Below are 22,875 nucleotides of genomic sequence, written 5' to 3'. Positions count from 1 at the left end.
ATATATATATATATATATATATATATATATATATATATATATATATATAGACACTGTTTTATGAATGATCTAGAAAATGTGTATGGTTTTGTTAACATCAATGGCAGTACATCTCATCATCTCAGTTCCATCAGGCTCTTGTATTATGTATCAGTATTAAGAGAGAATTGCAGGAGCAGTAAACCAACCATTTCTCCTGGTGGGCAATATATAATTAGCAATAAAGTACAAATTAATCATGTTCGTTGCAGGCATAGCATCTCTTTTTTTTTTTTTTTATAATGATCTGTTTTAATGCCTGAATGAAAACATCTGTCAAGCTGCCATATTACTACAATAATAACATATGAATCATATCATCATTAACTTTTATAGAAAGAAAAGGAGGGGTGCTGAAGGTAAAATGGAGAATTTTATTCTTGTATCTTTAGTCGTGATGGAAAGTTACTTTGAATACACTTGGGGAAGGAAGGCAGCAAGAAGTGCAGACTGAAGTTGTCCACTTTGTAGAGCTGCTAGAACAATGGAAATAAGGAAGGAAGTGCGTTCAGGGGAGAGTGGAATGGAGAAAGGGAAAGTTCATGTGATCAAAGTTTGAAAGAATGTTGCCCAGAGAGATGGATATTACATTTAGCCAAGAGTGTGCCAGATATTGGTGTTTAGTGGCGGTCATCTGTCGTGGTCCTTTTGTTCCATAGACAGACACTCACTGTGACACTGTGTAAGATAAGGAACAACAGGGTCTCCTTGAGTGTGTTCAATAACCCTTAAGGCTATAAGCCAGGGATAAAGAGAACAAAGTGAAGAGGAAAAGTATTTTCCTTTAGGGATTGGCCAAGCACAGTACATCTTACATCATTGATCCCCAACCAGTGGCTCGCGAGCAACATATGGCTGTTGCTCTCAGTGGCCTCAAAGCAGGTGCTTATTTTTTAATTCCAGGCTTGAAGGCAAGTTTTGGTTGCATAAAAACCATGTGTACTGCCAAAGTCTCCTGTAGGCTGCCAGACCACACAGGGGCTACCGAATAGACAATAAGAGCTCGTATTTGTTCCCCCAGGAAATTTTTTAATGCTTGTGTTGCTCTTTTTCCATTTGAATGTGGCTCACGGGTGAAACAATTGGGGACCCCTGCCTTACACTAACAGACAACTGATGTCTTGGGGAATAGGAAAGAAATCTGGGGGAACTGTATGTGCCTCTGTATGTGTGTGTTGGTTGTGATGGGGAATGCACATTTTACGTGGAAGTTAAGCGCCTCCTCCCTGTAACTCCAAGCCAGCACCCAATGATATCCAAGTAGGACTTGTGCCATACTTAATTCTCTCCTCCTACTTTTAGGCTGGATGGAAGTATCTGATAAGTTGATTTTGAGTTCTCCTTGCTTTTCACAACCTTGATTTCTGTGGGTGTTTGAGTGATGGAGCAGAGACAGATAGGGAAAAACTAGTTCCTGTTAAATGAGGGAAAATTAGGACAACTCATTATAGATATACTTATATACTATTAAGCACCATAAGAAATAAAAATGCAAAGGACAATGAGGATACACTAAATCCAAAAAGTTTTAATGTTTAACAGACTTAGTAAATTGATTAGTATGGCAGGCTCTGTTTTAGGAATGAGATTAGAAACTTTAGAGGTGGTGTTAGAGAAGCGGATGTTGTTTAAATGAATGAGTATCTTGTAAAATTATTCTCATCCCTTACACAAAACATTGGAGTTAGATCGTAGCACTTTTAATAACAGATTGATACTACCTACAGTATATGTACCACTGGTTTTTATAGGAGAGCTTTTGTACCTGCAGCTACCACTTTGTTTAACTCTTCCCCTTTTAGTAGGTAGGAGTTTTGAGGTTTTTAGCTATTATGATAATGTTTTATGTATTAGTATGTATTGAGCTATTGTATGTATAAAGGGGTTGTTCACCTTTAGAATAACTTTTAGTATGATGTAGAGTGATATTCTGAAACCATTTGCAAAGTTTTAATTTTTTATTATTTTTGTTTTTTAAGTTATTTAGTTTTTTTATTCAGCAGCTCTCCAGTTTGCAATTTCAAATCTGGTTGCTAAGGTCTGAATTAGCCTAGAACCATGCAATGATATGAATAAAAGACTGGAATATGAATTGGAGAGGGCCTGAATAGAAAGATGAGTAATAAAAATTAGCAATAATCACACATTTGTTGCCTTATAGAGCATTTATTTTTAAATCGGGTCATTTAAAACTGGAAAAAGTCAGAAGGCAAATAATTCAAAAACTATAGACAAAATGAAGGCCAATTGAAAAGTAACTTAGAAAACCAGACAACTCATTCCAGTGGTCCAGTTTGCATATTGGAGGTTACTTTCCTCAGGAAGGCTGTCCTGTGGAAGTTATTTATTGTAGTTGAAATGTAAGGAAGGTTTCTCTGAGCACAGTGTTCCTGTGACTTTAGATTGTGAAGAGTTTGTTTGAATAAACCTGTGTTTTTGCCCTGATCTTACCTGCCTACGATAGCTAATTTCCCCTAAAAATGTTGTGTGACAGGCAGCCAGCTTGTCACAATAATAAAAAATATAAGAATAAGAATGTGACATCCTCAGGCGACATATGACCATAGCCTCATGACATCAAGGAATCAGGTTTAGTTAGACTGCACATTAAAGTCTAGGTAAATTGAAATCATGCAAAATGTCTTCAGATTTAAGCACAGACCAGTAAAATCATGTGAAACAAAGGTACAGGTAGGTGTACAGCTGGTATCTGTACTTAAAAAAACAATAACACCGTTGTAAAATTTCTGGGTATTGGGTTATTTTGGAGGTATTTTTGTACATTTTACATCACTTTTTCTAATAGCTTGTCTCTCATCAATGCAATCTACTAATGTGTTCCTGTTCCCAAGCAATTGGAGACTTTATTGTAAAAGCCACAGAGCAGGTTAATGCCATTAATTTCATGCCTTGATGTTCATGTAATTGGTTTGGCCTGGTTATTAATAAGTAGCAAAAGCTATTTTCTCCCCGAGAAATTCAGCCACTTGACTGTCGCACGATCTAGCAGGGCTACTAGCCCCTAAAAGCTTAAAAGGCTTTCATAAGTGATATGTTCCCTATCATGTTCTTGCTCTTCATAAAGTAAAAGCCAACGAGATTAAAATAATACTAGCAATCACTCATTTTTACAGTTCTAGACTTAAAATGAAACCTTTGGTATATTTTTTTTCAAAGACAGACGGTAAATTTGCAACAGAGAAAGGTAACATAGTAAGTAAGGCTGAAATGTTTCAGACGTCTAGTGTGAAGTTACCGAATGCAATACAGATCAGGGAAATATACTTATTTGATAAGTAGGGGTTGTCTTATATCATATCACAATAATGCACCCGTACACAAAAGTAAAAAGCTGTTTGAAGTCAATGAAGAGTTCCAGGTGCTGTCAAAGAACCATGTGTGGAACTCCAAACCTAAGTGACTTTTCATTTTTCTTTATATCCTACAATCAGGCTACATTGTTCACTATATATTTTACCAGTTATCATGTGCAATGTCCCCTCTAATTCTTTCTCAGCTATGTGCCTAAGAAATTCTTGTTTGTGCACATTTTAAACTTTTGCGCGTTTTTAAAAACTGTGTGCTCAGGTCAGTATTAATGCAAAATGTTGTTTTTTCACTCAAAATTCTGTTAGCTAGCCTTCAACTGTACAGTATGTGTGCTAAACTTAAGAGGGAATATTGATCGTGTGGTTTATTGGTGCAACAAATACTAATTTAGGGTTAGTCCACACGAGGAGATTCGGGGAGATTTTGTCGCCTGACGACTAATCGCCTCGTCTTCTGAGCAACAATCACCCGAACTGCCTCAGCGTGTTTTCCCATAGGCTACAATGAAAAGTCGACTGTGCTAAATCACACGCGGCAATGCGTTTTCAATAGTCGCCCAAAGTTGCCTCATGGAGGAAACTTTGGGCGACTATTGAAAACGCATTGCCGCATGTGCTTTAGTGCAGGCGACTTTTCATTGTAGCCTATGGGAAAACACGCTGAAGACGAGGCGATTAGTCGCCAGGCGACAAAATCTCCCCGAATCTCCTCGTGTGGACTAACCCTTACTCTCATTTTAAACAGCCAATTGAGTTTGATTACTAGAGCAAAGTGTTGGACAAAGTAGTAGTCAGTAGACTTCACATTTCATCACATGCAGCCAAAACATCTCAGGTTCAGCACAGCCTATTCCGGAGGAAATGATCTCATATTGAAGCACGAATTGGATCATTACCAAATATTTAACGTTCGTACGGAACTCCACTGCAATGGAGCCCCTAACTATATATAAAGGTGGTGCCAGGGCTGGAGATTTACAATAATTATGGCAGATAGACAGGACAGCAGCTTATTAAATGTACTCAAAAAAACGAACTATATGCATCATGCAGGACTATGGAGTTGCTGTATATATAGCTAATTTGCATGTTTCAGTAGTATTTCTGATACTTGAAGATTTACTATAAAATGACTGTAATTTCAGTGCATAATAGTTATGATGTTTAAATCATGTCACGCTTGTTTGCATAGCAAGTGCAGTTGGGCAGCTTTTGTCGCTGTATAGGTTTTATATAGTGTGTTAATTTCACTATAAATTCTTTGTGGATTAAAATAATAACCATTCTGGTATCTAGGGTCGCCAATCTTACATGCCACCATAATGTCACTCATAGAAAGGCAAACTAGAAATCCAATTAAAATAAAACCCAGTGCAAAAATAGAAAACATTCATTAACAGCAGCTTCACTTTTGCTGCTTTAGACAATAATTAAAGGATCAATTTGATTCAAAAGTGCCCTACAAGAGCTGCTGTATTTAAAACGAATGACTTTTTAAATCTATCCCATGAAAGTGTCTTAATGAAAAATATGGATGAAACCAGAGACATATCTAATTTAAAGCAGCTTTCCATATAGTCCTCCTGTCTGACGTCACCATATCGGGCCTCCTGGTTAGCTTATGTCTTGTGCTTTCTGCTTTTCTAGAACCACTGAAACATGAGCTACACAGGTGCTAAATAGAATTAATCAAAGCTTATGAAATCTGCTCATTGGGATCACTGAGAGGCTTACTGGCCAGTGAAGTTTTCACTACAGCAGTAAATAAACACAAATCCAGTCAAGAAGGAAATGGATCATATGACGTATCAATGTTTGTCTTGTGTTTGTCACAAGGATAAATTGATAGCAAACCTGCTGGGCTTTATTTGTTTGCCTTTGTCTGAATCAGTACTTAAAGAGATTTGAAAGAGATGAACTTCTTTCAGTACTGAAAGGCGATTCAGTTCAATTGATTAATAGAGAATTATCTTGCTTTTAAACTGATTTACGCTGCAATTATATATTTGAGGCTTTAAAGAGTTATTGGTGTACATTCTCAGCACTTCCTACAGCAAGGCAGGGACAGAGTGTTTTATACATATACTTAAACGTGTAAGACAAGTACTGAATATTATGGGTCTTTTGGGCAGTTTGCCTTTTTTTTATCCTACAGTGGAGTGTTTTTGCCATAAAGTTACAGCATCTTATAACTAATTGCAAGTTTTGGCAAAAATTACACAGTTATGGAAGGGCATTCTTTTTCAGACCCTCAAAGAGGGTAAAGAAGCAACCCACTACCTTACTTCTGGTTAATGGCAGGTATAAGGTAGTGGGGTTCTTTGTGTCTTGGAGTGCTGCACCTTCCACCTCAGATACAGGCAAGAAATGCTACAGTTGTGTTGATGCTAGGCAAAAGAAAAATATAGGTACAAGTGCTTTCTACATTTAAACAAATGCAACTTGTGAGCGTTGCACTTGTTAGTAAATGATAGTGATAGTGAGTCCCTATATAAGTAAACTGTTAAAAAATTAAAGTGAACCCTTTATTGTAGTCCCCAGGTACAACAGCACTACAGTCATAATGCAAGGGAGATACTATGATGATTACACACCAAGATAGACAGTGTTGGCTCTACCCCTATAGCCTATCGAGGGTTGTAATTTGTGAGCCAATGGCAGTCCTGAAATAGCTGATCAAGGAGTCTGCAATATACTACATGCCTCACAGTAGCTAAAGAAAATAAATAATATTGCTGAAAGACAACTAGATAACATTGGGCAACCTACAGTAGATTGTTGAAAATATGTACAAAGTATGAGAAAAAAAAAAGTTAAGAAAATGCACACAGACAAAGACTGTGATAGACTGAACCACCCTATCCCAAAGGAAGCTGTTCCAATATAATGGGCCTATCTGGAATCTACTGAATAAAACATACCTTTAAATTAAAAAACAATGGAAATCTGAAAACAAATGTTAAAAAAATGTCAGAATATACAGAACATGCAGAGCAGAAATAAATACAATATACAGCATAAGTGGGTAGTATGTATGTATGACTTTATCACTAATAGGAAATCTCCTTTTCGGTGAAAAATAGTGACCAAAAATACCTGTGATCCGAGGTAATCATACAAAAATTACCCATTTTTAAGCAATTATCCAGGATTGCTGTGGTGATTCCAAAGAATGTGAATGGGCTGGTAATTTGGGGGGTGCTTTACGGCTTGTAGGATAGGAAATTTCCAGTAGGCAAAGCGCCCCATCTGTCAGGGCCCAGTGATGCAAAAAAACAAGTTAATCTATATAATCTCTATAATTTGCATATGTCAACATTAGAGGTCTGAGCCTAGGAAAAAAGCAAGTGATTTAAACACTACGAGCAATGCTTCTATTTCTAACAGCTTTAGGGTGGTGGCAGACCGGGAGATTAGTCAACCAGCGACAAATCTTCTCTATGCAGGTGACTAATTTCCCCCCCGATATGCTTTCCCGCCGGCAAGAATACAAATCGCTTTAGATTTCCGTAGCCATTCGTATGCCATTCCGCCAGAAATTTGTATTCTTGCTGGTAGTAAGGTATTTCGGGAAAGATTAGTTGCCCATCGACAAAACTACTCTATGCGGGCGACTAATCCGCATGTCTGCCACCAACTTTAGAGAGTATTAGCAAGCAGCTATCTATTAACAGCATTGGAAAAGCCAAACCTAATACTGCCAAAGTGCTTTTTACCTTAACATAGATACTTTCTACCTACAGTAATGACGTTCTGGATTCTTGTACTTTTTTCACCATCAGTGTTTTTAAGAATACTTTTCTATTTAATCCCTTTATACTGGATTTGTTTTCTATTTAATCCCTTTATACTGGATTTGTTGGGTTAGAGCAATACATTTTAGCCTTTATTTTCTTGCAGCAACCTTGGCACAGAGATAGGGGGTTAAGTAGGCTTTATAGTAATAAAAAGGGTGAGTGCAGAAAGCTAAAAATGGCACCCATCAATTGACCTTCTAACGAACAGATGATCCTCAATAAAAGAATGCAAAGATATAGCAATCTGGCCCTGTCACAGTGACCCGAAAAGGGTGATAACACGATCGTTAATCACAGATGTAGGCCAGTGACCGTGCATTTATGTTTAGTAAAAAAGCTTGAAGAAAAAATGATCTGCTTTTATAAGTACATCTGATCAATAACACCAAGAATTTGTTGTCATTCACCTATTGCCTAAGCAAACCCCCACATAATCTGTTGTGCCAGATAATATGTGACAGCTTTTTAGAATGAATGTTAAGTTATGAAAATGACATGCAGAATAATCGAACAGTACATACATGAATATGTGCAGATTTTGCTTGTCAGTTATAACTGGCCCTTAAGTTTATGAAAAAGTTGGTGGTTGACGGTGTTTGCCATAATAAAATCTTTTATACCATGGGGACATTGGCACTAGTTTTCAAGTAGGGAAGAATCACAACAGCTCAGCCAGGCAATGCCTTTAACACATTTATTTGCAAAAGTATTAGAAGCACAAGCTTTCGGGGACCAACCCCTTCCTCAGGTGCACTAAGTAGTAAGTGATGTGCTGCCAATCAGAAGGTGTAGTTGAACTTTAATGCACTTTCTAGTTTCTGCATCTAAATTATGCACAGGCTAGGAGACATCCCATGCACAGGCATGGACCGGTTATCCAGATTGCCCGGGACCTGGGTTTCTCCAGATAATACTAGTCCATAAAACTAATAATTCCAGTCTACTAGAAAATCGTGTAAACATTAAATAAACTAAAAAGGTTAGTTTTGCTTCAAATAAGGATTTCTTATGTCTTAGTTTGGGTCTAGTGCAAGGTACGGTCTTATTATTACCGAGTAAAAAAACGATAATATTTTAAAAATTTGCATTGTATAAAATGGAGCCTATGAGAGATAACGGGTTTCCGTCTTACAGATTACCACACCGACTATTAGCATTTCAATAGCTATAATCCGAAATCATAATCTTGGTTTCAAACAATCCCTAAACCAACACAAATTTTCTCCTGGTTTTAGGAAGGTGATTGTTTTGATTACATATATGGTCAAGGCGGCTTTCAAACCAGTCAAGATATGTATGTCGGGAATGCCCCAGCCAGCTCCTCAAATACAGTTTGCTGAGGATATGAATGCTTAGCACAAATCATTTATTGGATCCAGTAAAGTGTTATAATTCAGAGACCATCATCATTTATCATGGATCCAGTAAAGCGTTATAATTCAGAGACCATCATCATCATCCATTAACTATACTTGCCCCCACCAGTAATTGATCACAGAGGTGATTGCTTTGATTACATATATGGACAAGAAGGCTTTAGTATTCCATCAGAGATGGGTAAATTCATTGAGGTTCTAGCAGATTTCCTTTGCAGTTATTGAAATTATCAGTTGTTTATAATGTAAGTGGGAATTTTCTCACCGAGCCAATCTCGTTTCTTTCAGCCTCAATTACTCTTGAATTCTTAGCATAGACACAGCAATTGCATTCTGATTCACAGAGTTACTAACTCTATAACATTCATATTAAGGTAGAAAGAAATACAAAACATTTCAATACCCTGCAGCTAAAGGAGAATTTAGATTTACTGATATGTTTATTTATATGTCTACAGTGTATATACACAGGGACCTACATCAGTGGGAATAAATTGATCTCAAAACATAATTCTCCAAACTCTTGTTCTAGATATGTTTGTCTATAATGTATACTGATACTGTAGCATGCCCCCTACAGCATTTGCTTTGGAAGGTCATGTGGGCAAAAAGTTACAAATCAATAAAGCTTATTCAAATAGCAAGTCTCATCCACGTACTGTCCCTTTAACATTTAAAATACTTTCATCATATGCAATTTCTGAAAACAATATAAAATCACTGGAGTCCCTCAATTTTGCTCCTAGTTGTCTATTTATACAATAGCATGCATTCAGCCACATCTCATGTTCAGCCAAGCCACGTAGTATATCCAGTCAGTCTTCCTCTCTGCAAAGACATTTCCTTTTCACTCAACACCAGCATTGTGCAGTAAAAGTACAGTTGTCTCAGAGAAAGGATGGAGTGAAAGAGAGTAGTAACAAATATTAGGGGTCATTAGCACAATTTATTATTTCCTTTACCCACTATGGAGTGTTTCACCCAACAGTCTTAATATAATTGTCAGCCTGCAAGAATTGAGTGCAGAGCAACTTGCTGTTTTTGAACATGGTCATAAAAGTTACTGCCATTTTGGTAAATCTGATGGCAGTTGCAGTGGTGTTGATGTGGGCATGCACAGTTGCTACTGCCATAAATATAGGTCCATTAGCAGATAATAAAAAAACCAGTGTATCCTTTTACTATCATTAGACAAGTGATATAGAGTCAAACAAGAACAATCTTTGTCAGAAACACTAACACTTTTCAATAAAAAAGATAATTAAAAAACTAAATATAGTAAATGCAATCACAGAAGAACAAATGTGCTGAAAAGTAAAATATTAACATTCTTGAACAGGAAAGCTGTAGCAATTACGTAGCTGAACTGACAGAATGAATTGACTCCCCCCCACACAAACATATTTTGCAGGTGTAACGAGATAGAAAGCAAACCCAGTGGTAAAGAGGGCCTAATTGGGGGCCTGACTGATGCTGCTCAGTTTCAATGTCTGTATAATAGATCATTGGTACCAAGGATTGTTGGGTGGGGTTAGCCATAAATAATGTTTTTTTTGTAATCTCCTGTAGACTAAAAAAATGTATTTTTGTGTGCACTTTTATTTATTTTAAGGAATGTTTTTTTTGAGCAAATAAAAAGTAATTTCCAATGATGCTGCTCAAAGTAATTGTATATATGGGGTCGAATCAGAAGTTAATGCATTTCATACAATGTATTCTATAAAATATGGCTTTTTTCGTATATTGGAGTTTTCCTGTATATTGGAGGCTCCTGGATAAAAGGTTTCTTGATAATATATATATCATACCTGTTTTTAAGTTAATAGCTATAGAACACATGTCCTGTGAACTAATGCTGTGGATAAAGCAAAGGTATTTACTGCAGTTCTAGAAATTCAGAACAGTAACAACATTATTAGTACTAGTACTTCTGCATCAGTACAGAAACAGTTCTTCAATATTGGCATTATGACTAAATTCAGCTCCAGCTCCGTGCTCTCACACAAACTGCAGTCAGATTTTGGCCAGAAAGGCAAAGGGATTCAATGCTTTCTGCTTGGAAGTCCCAAGTGGGGAAACAAAGAGCAGCAAAGATGCTGCAGGGGCATGTGGGAATCAGCCCTTTAAACATACGCTGAAGACATATTTATTTGTAGATGGACAAGAATCTATAGCAGTGTTCCCTGACCAGTGGCTCATGAGAAACATGTTGCTCTCCAACCCCTTGAATGTTGTTCCCAGTGACCTCAAAGCAGGTGCTTATTTTTAAATTCCAGGCTTGGCAGCACGGTTTAATTGCATAAAAACTAAGCAAACTGCCAAGTAGAGTCTCCTGTAGACTGCCAGTCCACATAGAGGCTACCAAAGAGCCAATCACTGCAATTATTTTGCGCCACCGAGAACACTTATTATGTTTCAGTTTCCCCTCCCAGCTATTTTACATCTGAATGTTGCTCAGAGGTGAAAAAAGGTTGGGGACTGTGAGGAGCGTGGTCCAGCGCGTCCTCTCTCGCCGGCGTCCACTCCAAGATGGCGGCGCCCAGGGCGGGCCACGTGGGTCTTCCTCTTCGGCACCTCGCCTGGATGCGGCGGATTTACGCCTGCACAAAGACGCCAGCGCGAAGACGCCAGCGCCAAAACGTACAGCGTCAACACGCAGCGTCAGCACGCAACGCATGACGTCACTGCGCACGTTTTGGCGCCAAAGAATTGTTTAAAAGGCCATTTGTGACTCTCTGCCTTTGCCCGTGAATAGGTTCTACTTCATTGTGTTCCTGGGTGCTATATTCGTGTTTGGATTCTTGTTAATTGACCTCTGCCTGTTCCTGTTTACGACTACCTGCTGCCTGAACTGATCTCCTGCCTGGCTGACTACTCTTTCTCTTGATCCCTTCCTGTACCGCGAACTTGGTGTGTAACCTGCCAGCTTCCTCCTTGGTCCGACACTTCAAACTGAGCCTTCGGGCCTGACAGGGACCCCTGATCTAAAGATTTTTCTGGATAATAAGGATTAGTAGGGTGCCATGTATTAAAAGGGGTGTACATTCACAGTGGGTGGATAATTCTTAATCTTTTCAAAGCACTTGTTAGCCCTATCTTGATTGAATATACAGTCTTCACTACCCAAAATTGACTTTATTTAAACAGAGAAAGCCCTAAGTAGTGGTGACTGATATATTAAAGGAAAGGCATCCAGAAAACTGCACCGGCCCAGGGTTATATCAGTGAGCACCACAGAGAGATCCAACCTATAACATTTGGGTTAAAATTCTGCTTGTTTACTAATGCAACATAAGTCTCAATTATTGTATATTCTTGTATTTGTCTTTAAACCCCAACTAATTCCCAGTAAAAAAGAATTATATGTACACAGCACATAATGCTGCGCATTTAAAATCTAGATGGAGGCAATTGTTGAGTAGGAGATTGTATGTATATTAGCAAGAATTTACACGCTACCATTCCATATGAATTTCTGCATACATTTACAGAAACCATAAACACATCAGTATGCCACTGTTTACTTGAAACCGACTGATGAAAACGATGACTTTAATGCATCTTGAAACAAGCCTTCAAAGCAGATTTTCAATCTTGCTCCATTGCTGATAAGGAGATGCCAGACATGGTGACGTTGATAAGAATGTTACAGAGCAACTTTCTTGGAATTTCTAGTTGGGCTTTTATAGTGGAAGGAGCAGATAAATCATTTAGGGAGGATGGATAGAGATGTATTTAAAGTGCAGGATGAAATTGAAAAGAGATAAGTTAATAGAGATAGACAGTATCCAAGAGAGTGTTGGTGTTTACACAGAGCTTTAATATTGCTATTGAAGCTTTCAGGTAACTGTAGATGTTTGCAGTTGTGTTGTCAATCTGATCTTCTCATGTGTCCGATCATGTTGTATAACTGAAATTTTAGTCTGAACAAAGCTAATTTATAGAGCATACAAAAAGCAAATAAAAATAAAAATAAATAAGCAAATAAAAATAAAATAATAAGCAAATAAAAAGCACATAAAGATAAAATAAATGTACTTTTGCAGAGTACATTTAAAAGGCCATTAGTTTTCTTTAAAGGGCAAGAAAAGTCCTAACTATTGATGAGCTAAATCCTAGATACGATTGGGAATTCAGACAGACACAGATATTTTTCAGCAGAATTTAGAATCTAAGTGCTTGACAGAGTCAACGTAATACCTTTAAAATCACCTTCTGCTCCACGGGAGGTTCCTGTCCTCCCTTAGCCTGCCTTAAGACACCTGCATTAAGGTTTTAAGAGAGATGCCCCCTCTTTTCTTGTGATAATTTTGTTTCTAAATATTAGGGTTTGGATTCCGGTATGATTCTGCTGAATACTTGTTTTGCTGCGAGGCTTCAGGTCAGATAAATTAAGTATAGCTCTCCAGGTTTCTTCCCACACTCCAATATATACAGGCAGGTTAATTGACTCCTGATAAAGTTGACCCAATTGTGTGTGCAATAGGGACATTTGTAAAGCACTGTGGAATGTGCAGGGCTACAGTATACAAGTAAAGAATAACACCTTTGATACCCTATAAGAAATCAACTTACCTCAACATAATTAGATATTAGAACTATAGCTTTACGGTTTACCACTGATGGAGCTAACGTGGCCAAACTAAAAAACCTACAATGCCAATGGTTTTTCCACTGGTTTGTGTCCATATACAGCCACTCCCCTCAAGATCGGTACAACAGGGTTAAAGGAGAACTAAACCTTAAAAATTAATATGGCTAGAAATGCCATATTTTAGAAATGGAATTTATTGAACCAGGTTCAGCATCTCTATAGTGGTAATGATCCAGGCTCGCAAGGTTGTCACAGCAGTTTCCCATCTTAAATTTTGTTAGGAGTGCCTGCGACATGCACATGCTCAGTATGCTTTCAGCAGCTGCTGAGAAGCTCAGCTTGGGGATTTTTTGCAAATCATCAAGCAGAAAACGAGGTTGCCTGTCATATAAGATGATGCTACATGACTTATTATCAGGGCCGGATTTAAGAAGTGGGCACCACTTCTGATTGTCGCCCCCCCCCCCTTCACTTGTGCGCGCATGCAAATTTTCATCAGGTTCAGAGCACTGGGGATTGGCGCATAGAAAATGAAAAAGTTATATCTCTTGCCCAACCCCAGTGCTTCAAAACCAATGTGGATAAAGGTGGGTGGCATACCACCCCTAAAATCCTGCTGCCCTAGGCTCGGGCCTTTGTAGCTTTCTCGCAAATCTGGGCCTGATGAATATTAAATTCCGATACAAATTGTGATGTTTTAAGAGCTGCTGATTACCAATCTGAATTATTTACTTGGCCTGATATTGGGACATTTATATGATATATTTTTTCAATATATTGTAAGTCAGCTCAGTAAGTGACAGCAGCACAGAGCATGTGCAGTGAATCAGCAGAAAAGAAGATGGGGAGCTACTGGGGCATCTTTGGAGACAGAGATCTATACTGCTAAATGGCTGTGGTTACCCTGGACTGGTACAGAAGCCCAAAATATAATGTACATTTCCTCCCTACAGCTTTAGCTAAGCTCTAGTTCTCCTTTAATGGACATAAATGGTCTAAACCAATATGTGAAATAAAGATGATTTCAGAGTGCCGCCCTTTACCCTCTGTTCATTCCAGCCCAAAACATTATAACAACTTCTTTTTGCCCTACCTGATTGATTGCTACCATAGATGACGAATATCAGGATACTCTTTTATGAGTCAGTTATGCTAAAAGCCTCATATCCAGCCAGTGATTAGAATTATTTGGACATCTCTCACACTGTAGGGCCCCTTATATCAATGAATGTCAACTTAGGGTAAATTTTCAGTTGATTGGTTCATAGCTACCCCAGGTGCCCCGAAAAAAATAATAAGATGATGATTACGACAATGTTTTATATCATATATAATCTTGTTATTAGTGAGGAAGAACAGTTTTTTCCTCTTCTTACATTATTGTGTGACCTTATATGAAGGCCTTACATCACACTGGTTTTTGTGTTTATATTTTACAGAATCCTTGATGATCCCTTCTAATCTGGACAGTGGTATATGTCCCCTGGGGCAATTCCCCTGCGGCAATCTGTCTGTCTGTTTGCCTCAGCTTTTCCACTGTAATGGGCGTAAGGACTGTGCCAATGGTGCTGATGAAGAAAACTGTGGTAAGCTAAAAAAACATAGCTACATACCTCAAACAATATTTTATCATTTGTTTCTTGCCCTGAATGGAACCCCAAGATAGCACTTAATCATTTCTGCCAATAGTATATTTTAAGTCATCTGACTATTTACTATTATGCACTGAAATTATTTATTTTTTATATGCTAGTTACATAACTTTGTACCTCTGCAGATTCAATCCCACCAGCCATTTATTAACCAAGGATCCAATCCTTTATAGATCTAATTAACGACAATGAGAAACTTTATTGGATTTTATTGCAATGCATATTTAAGTATCGGCAAATAAATGAAGCTGCTTTAAAGATCTTTCTCGGCACTATTGATAGATAAATAAAATAGAATTTGCTCCAAAATGAAAAGTATTGACCTGCTTTATAGCCTTCATTACTGATCGCTCACCACCAACATGTATCTCAAACGATCCTTTTTCCTTTTTATTTACTACTCTTAGGGGGTTATTTATCACAAGGTAGAGTTTGTGAGTTTTTTTCTACCTCAAATAAACTCAGAACTCGAATGTTTGTTAATTTATGAAAAAACCCCAATGTCAAAAAACTTGATTGAATGCAATTGGGGAAGAAATACCTAGAATTTATCAAGTTATAGGGTAAAAATTTAGAAAAATTTATTTTGTATTCGAGTGTAAACCACCATAAGAAAACTATTAATCATGAAGGCAACAAACCATCTTTAAATGGTTAAAGCAGGGGTCCCACCCTTTTTTACGTGCAAGACATTAAAATGTAAAAAAGAGTTGGAGAACAACACAAACTTGAAAATGTCCATGGGGATGCCAAATAAGAGCTGTGATTGGCTGTTTGGAAATCCTTATATGGACTGGTAGTCTACAGGAGGCTCTATTTGGCAGTACACCTGGTTTTTATGCAACTAAACTTGCCTCTGAGCCTAGAATTAAAAAATAAGCACCTGCTTTGAGACCACTGGGAGCAACATCCAAGGGGTTGGTGAGCAACATGTTGCTCGTGAGCTACTGGTTGGGGAACACTGGGTTAAAGGAACCTCTGCCATTAACTTCTGCTTGACCTCAATAGGTTTTAGCTGGAGTATTTTCGCATATGGGCTTTTTGCAGCTTCGGAGCATAATAAATCCTGAAAAATTATAGTTTTTTTGTGAAACTACTCCCGAAAAACTAACATTTTTTGGGAAAACACAGCTCGACCTTTAATAAATTGCCCCCTTAGTCTATAATTTTACAGAGCAGCATTTTGTCTCACAAAAAGCTTACTGGAAATTCAAATGCACTATATCGACATTAGCTTTATTCAACTAATAATTTTATAGATATAAAAAAAAATGGCCCTGGAATTTCTCACAAGACTATAGCCTACAATTTTCTCAACATTTTTTCTCTGCAGGATTCCTTATTGATGTTTTGAAAAAGTATGTTTCTAGGAGTCTAGATAAACATTATACCTTTCATGAAAAAAAAATCTAATTTTTAGATTTAATGTAACCCAAAGCTGCTAAAAATCCGAATTTGAAAATACTCCATCTCCAACCTGTTGAGGTCATGTCGAAGTCAATGGCAGATGTCCCTGAAGTTGTTTCTTGACATCATGATCTTCGCTGGATATTCTGATAAAGTCAAGGTTTTCGTCTGATAATCTTTAAAAGTAACGTTTTAGAAACATATTGTATATATGATATACTTCCTCCTAGAAATTGTTATTATTGTTGTGTACTAGCAAGTTGAGAACTGTGTCGCAGTCAGAACCATAGCAAAATATAATCAAGAATTAGGGAGGCCTCAACTTCTCTATATTGAGAAATAATTTATATATAGTTCTGCAGGGTAAACCCTTCTATTGGCAGCCTTTCCAAACCAAAAAAGTCACCCATATCCTCTGAGCAAGTATACATTTTGCATGCATTTTGCTCCATGTGCTTGCACCCAGGCCAACCCAGTTGCTCCCAGTGCAGGCACATCACAATGCTGACGGAGTGTAGGGGCTAATGCTTGCCAGTTGTGTCAGTAGCCTTAAAGGAGGAAAGCTGGGCTGGGTTTTATACAACCATGTGGGATGGTGCCCCTAGTACCACTTCTTCTGAAGAAAAGATTTATTGCTCTGCACCTAAGGAATCCCCTCAAGGACCAGGGTATTCTTATAACCATGCTCCCATATAGTTAGGCACCTGCACTAAATAACCACGTCAATCCTTCAAATAAATAAGCCACTACCAAGTCTGCTGAACATCTGGACAAATAAAATTGTTCCCTAGTCAGCTTGGGAGCACTACTTTTCCCAATGGTGCCGTCACCCCAACATCTCTCTTACGCAAATCAATTAGATGTCTGAGGAGTTGAAGACTATTGTTTATCTCCCTCCACTTTGCTATTAGTTACCTGCTAAGGGTAACCAAGCAACCTACCTGTGAATCAGTTCTTGCCTAGCAGCCCTACATATATTATATACCCATTATATACACACTTATACATCATCTGTGGGGAACCCTTCAACTGCATCAAGTAAAACACTTAATAACATCAGACCAGGTGCAGCTTATCATCATTACAAAAATTACTGCTGCAAGCAATTTTAAGCTTGCTAGCTTTCTAGACTAAATGCATGTTACACAACTGCATAAAAATGTACGTATTTAGAGAAGGCATTGTGTTACACAGCAAAATCAAAATAATTGTTAAGGTTTTCAGCTCAAGAACAAAGAAAACTGCTGACTAGTGATATAGACTGGTTTTCGGTAATGTACTTTTTGGTGTAAAATAAAAAGTCTAAGACAGCAAGTTCTCAACCAAAGGCTTGCTTTATAAAGGGTTCTCCTGAAATTTGGGACACTACAATAAATTAAATCAAGCAGAAAGGCAGGGGATACATGTCCTGCTGTCTGAACTTCATCTTATCTTCATTTTGGGGTAGGAAAGGAAGGAAGTGGGGAGAGAACCTGCAACCCACTCCCAAATTTGTCTGAATCTCAGCACAATAAAAGATTTTCCTGGATTTGGGGGTGGGTTGCGGAGCCCCATTTTCAGAGTGTTCCAGATATTTGGATCCAAAAAAGGGATGCCTTAACTATAATATAATGCAGTACAAAAAGGCGGGGTATTGTTTTTAAAGTCTATACATTCTGTAATAACAAGTGCATAGAAATGGATTATAAGTTAGTGACAGTTTGCAATTAATTCAAATCAGGACACTAGCAGCCAAAGAGGAAGATCCATCCCTTTCCATACACTGTATTATTAAAGTGTGGCAGGAAGTGGTCATTACACCTCTTGGCCAATAACTAAGATATGTAGATTAACACTAGATACATGGGCTTTTGCCCAGAAACTAGGAAAAAGGAAGAATGCTAGGGAATTAAAGCCATAGGGGCATATTAACCCTATGGGTCCCTACATATGCAAGCATTATAGCTATAAACCTGGCTTTATTTACTGGTTCTGCTTATCATGAAATGACTCACAATACTAATCACACTATGTCTGCCAGATTCAGATGTAGAGGCAACAGTAATAGTGAATGTATTTGGGGAATATTTAAAGAAAATAATATCAATGGTTGCATATTATGAGCATGAAAAATAGACAGAGGAAAGATTAAGAACCTACATAGCACAAACATTGCACTCCAATAATTAGGATACAACCCAGACCAAGCACGATCGAGAATTTCTACAAACAGCCCACTATCTTTATCTAAGCTCTCTGTGCATCACAAGGAATGCCATGCAACAAAAAGTTCTGGAGAGATGCATAACAGTTTATAGACACGGACTGAATAGCTCTGTGCATTGTCAGTTCTTCTGTTGCTTATTTCAGGGATAGTACTATTAACATGAATGTAAAATTGACTACTGACGTGCTTGACTGTCATCTCTTTGTTATTCCCTCATCGCACATTTATGCTATCATTACTTTTCATCACATTCTACATTGACTGGTATTTAAAGGTTAGTGACTTTTCACTATAGTGCAATACTTCTGGCATTCATGGATTATTGTGCTGCATGGTTCAGTGGTTTATCTAATGTTCTGTATGGGGCTATACAGATTAATGCCTTATTTACTATATCAAGGCCAGCTGTGGGTTTATATTATCATCATACCTCTCAACGGAAGCTGCTCATGTTAGTTTTGGTTGTATTATGTCTAATCTATATGTAGTTACTAGTTTTCATGGTGTTAGTGCTATGGCAGTTTATAGTAGCACATAATGTTTTATCTAATGTGAAATGCATGTTTTAGATTAAAATTCCTGAACTTCTTGAGCCCATCAATACTAAATATACACATCATTGACCCGTACAAGTGAACTTTATGCTGAGAGCAGTGCCTGAGACCATTTTGTAGAATAATGTATTAACCTTAGAAAGCCATAAAAAATTAAAGAAAGAAAACCGCCACAATTTCATGCAATTCCCCAAAGCCTTAAAACACATTTTCCCATGTGCATAACTCTGCTTAAGTACTTAAAATATAACCTTTATTTAAAGACTATAAAACGAACGATGATTAACAATACTTAAATGCATATAAATCCTTGCCGAAAGAGTAGATTTATCAGTAATTGCTTAAACCATTATGTTAAAGCCTCACTGACAAAGTCTAATGGCAATAATAAAGATATTTAAGCACAATGCGCCCCTGTTCACACACAATTAAAGCTTGAATGGAATTAAACATAACGTTCTCTTTTTGCAAGGCCTGCAGAGTTTGCAAAGTTGGTGTTATAAATACAATTCCAAATACAACTTACCAGATAAACCACTATGTGACCACTATAGTCAGACAACTCTGACCAAAGGCTCATGCCTTCATGATTGTGTGCTGAAAAAGGTGCAATAAGTGAGAAGAGGAGCTAAATAAGATCTCTGCTAATGAGATCTTCTTCTGCCAGTCACTTGGCAACTGCCAACAAAGTACATATACCATTACATATACCTATGTGCTATAGCCCTATATAACTTGCTATAGCCCTACATAACTGTAAGTGGATTGGAGATTTATGGGGCACTATCTGACTAACAAATCCATGCCTACTACCAATTCCAAATACAGTCATTGCTTCTACTCAGATAAGAGTAGCAATGGGATAAAGAGTCAGCACACTCCACATCCTGGTGAAAGGTTTGGTTACCTTGGAAATTCTTTAAAATCCTTTTGCTCGATAAAGGCCTGAAACATTTCCTTTCTTGTACAGTATATTTTTTGGGCTGAATACATTTTTGCAACACTTCAACCTCTACAATGTGCTGCTGGTATTGCATTTTGCAATAACTTTCACCCTTTGATAAATACGCCTTTAAAAATCCCATAGAAATGAATGTAGAGAGGCGGTATTTCATTCTAGTGGACTGTGCTGATCTCTAACTTCACTCTTGATAAATTTACCCCATGGTGCAGAGCCATTCTTTGGCAGTCATATAACTGCTGCCACAGAAGACCATACCTCCAGCATGTTGAAGAACAGACCATATCGGTTTCTCTCTTTTACTGAAGACTGAGAAGGGAGGACTCTCCATACAACCAGATAGAGCCTCTCTCACTGTGAAACACGTAATATATACTTCACTTCATATACATAGACTCCATATTGTTGTATGCTTCCATATTTCTCTTCTCTGTTTTTGGCTTGATGTTTTTGCTTACACTTCTTTGCATGTTTTGTTAAAAGGATTAAATCCAACAGGCACAAAGGGGCACTTCTGCTCATTTACCCAGAAACCAAAGGCATGCCCAATTATTTCAGTGAATTAACCATTCCTGTTTAAGATTTCTGAACTCTACTAGTAATATGTAATGTGTCCTCGCTACATATCCCCATTAGACAAACAGTCTTTCGGCAGCACGAATAGTTTTTCATCCATCAGGTACATCTGATAAAAAAAATGTGGGATTTTTGTTTGAATCACAACTTCAATAGAAATTGAGGAACATCAATACTAATATATTGCTGGGCTGTTGGGATTTAGGGTTGTAATAGCATCATGATGAGTTAGTGCTTGAAATATATATATATATATATATATATATATATATATATATATATATATATATATATATATATATATATATATATATATATATATATATATATATATATATATATAGTATATTGAGGATGTTTTTATATTGTGGGAAGGTCTAAAAAAACATGTTCACTTCCTCGATTATTCTATCTAAAGAGGCAGTAATGGAAAGTTTCTCTTGGATCTATTTCTGAAACCAATAGCAAACAGACGGTACTTTACATTTACAGTCACAACAAAAACAAAGAATAAGGCAGGAGCCAGCCAGTGCTATCACATTCATTTGACATGCAGGAATAAGGCTCCAACCTTGTTCGTTGTTTTTGCTGAGATTGTCGACTTGTTTAAGGAAGCTAATCCTAAGTAATCAGTGGGTAGGGATCTTCACACAACACAAAGGAGCGCCACAGGGAGTCAGTTAATAAAGTGATATCTGCTGGTGAGTTTGCGAGGTTGAGAAGGAACTGCTCTTGTTATATAACTTCAGTTGAGAGCAAAGGAAATGTCCTTAAGCTTATGGCATGAGTCTGTAGTAACACCTCAATCAAAAAGGGATTGTGGAGAGCCAAGAATAACCGAGATCAATTATTAAAGAGAAATAAATAAAATAGAACTGAGGGTAAAGAGAACATACAATTTAATTTAAGTACTTTCTGCAGCCAAAAGCGACAAATCCAACAAATATTAGTATATGCTACAGATAGACCATATCTTTGGCTCATAAGCAGGTTTTTAAGTGAAGTTTTGTCCCAGTTTGTGAGACTGGCCAAAAATCAATGCAACATGTGGCAGTGGTAGATATAAAGCAGATAAATATACTTCAAGTCAGCAGTCCATGGGTGTTGGGTGGTTTAGCATAAGTAGTTTCCTTTCTGCCAATATATGGATTGTAAGGGGTTGTATACTTACTAATTTATGAATATGGAATGGAATACATGGACAAGACCAAGCAAGTGTTTGTATAACAAGCCCAAGAACATGTCTAAAATACTTAGTATATATTAATACAACCACACAAGTAGTTCAGTGACATCTCCATTTTGGGTACAAATGAAACTCACCCAATTAGAACCAATTTATTTTTATAAATTGCAATAAATGTAGATTATCCTCACTTGGGGACCACATATATAATATTCAGAATAAGGGGAGGGGATATGGGACAAGAATATAAAGTAAGGGCAACTTTTAAATAAAGGGTAATCTCACACTGAAACAGATTAAAGTGGATCTCTCTTCCCTTTTATCTGATCATGGTTTTCAAAGAATCACACACCAAAGAGGTCTCTTCCTGAACATTTAAGAGAGAAGATACTCCCCTTGTTAACATGAGCTCATTCTGTTAGGCTTCTGTAGAATATGTATGTATTAACTATAATAGTATATCGTTAACTCGTAAGGCTAAATGTAGCCATAAGGGTACGATCTTCAGTGCATGTATGGTGAGAGACGAGATGACCAATATTGGCAAAAGACTTGGATATCAGTCAGCTCGTTGATCGGGCAGGTCGATAAATTTTGATAGGTGGCCTTTGAAGACACGCAAACAATCAGCCACTGTTTACTGCTAAATCGTCGGTTACAGGTAGAATTTTAATGTTTCTATCTGTATATCTGACAATTCAGCTCTAAATGTCTGTATTGAAAATTAATGAATGGTCGAAGGAAAGATTTTAACGGTTACGTTTATGGCCACCTTTATGCTCACAGTGTAATGCCCAACCTTTATTACACATGAGCCACAGTCAAAGTAAACTTTATTGTCATGTCAGCAGTATACAAATACACAGTGAGACGAGACGACATGGCTCCAGCTAGTACATATATCACAAAAAGGCATTTAAAAATACACAAATATGTAAAACATGAAATGTGCAATATATTGGCAGAAATTGGATATATACATGTGTAAACCTTTAGAATTGTGCAAATAAATTAACAGTTCCAAAAGTTCAGTTCACAGTTCAGGTGTGTCTGGAATGTAGTGGGAGGCAGGCAGTGAGTTGAGGAGTCTGATCGCGTGTGCAAAAAAACGCGCAGCCTGGTTGTTCGGGCTTTAATGCTGCGAAAGTGTCTGCCGGATGGGAGCGCTTGTGGAATATGTCCTGCAGTGATGGAAGTG

At 37.5% G+C, this 22,875-nt stretch overlaps 1 protein-coding gene across 2 annotated transcripts in view; it reads left to right on the top strand.

The window, feature by feature from the left end:
- LOC108704519 (relaxin receptor 2) overlaps nt 1-22,875 on the top strand; it is a 174,786-nt gene that overhangs the window by 68,753 nt on the left and 83,158 nt on the right. For both annotated transcript variants that reach the window (XM_041572645.1, XM_018241093.2), the window contains exon 2: nt 14,575-14,721. In XM_041572645.1, the coding sequence (XP_041428579.1) occupies nt 14,583-14,721 (139 nt within the window). In that variant the 5' untranslated portion in view covers nt 14,575-14,582. The remainder of the gene's footprint in view (nt 1-14,574; nt 14,722-22,875) is intronic.

The sequence above is a fragment of the Xenopus laevis genome, chromosome 8L (assembly GCF_017654675.1).
Source record: "Xenopus laevis strain J_2021 chromosome 8L, Xenopus_laevis_v10.1, whole genome shotgun sequence".
Classification (NCBI taxonomy): domain Eukaryota; kingdom Metazoa; phylum Chordata; class Amphibia; order Anura; family Pipidae; genus Xenopus; species Xenopus laevis.
This window is presented reverse-complemented; position numbering and strand designations above follow the sequence as displayed.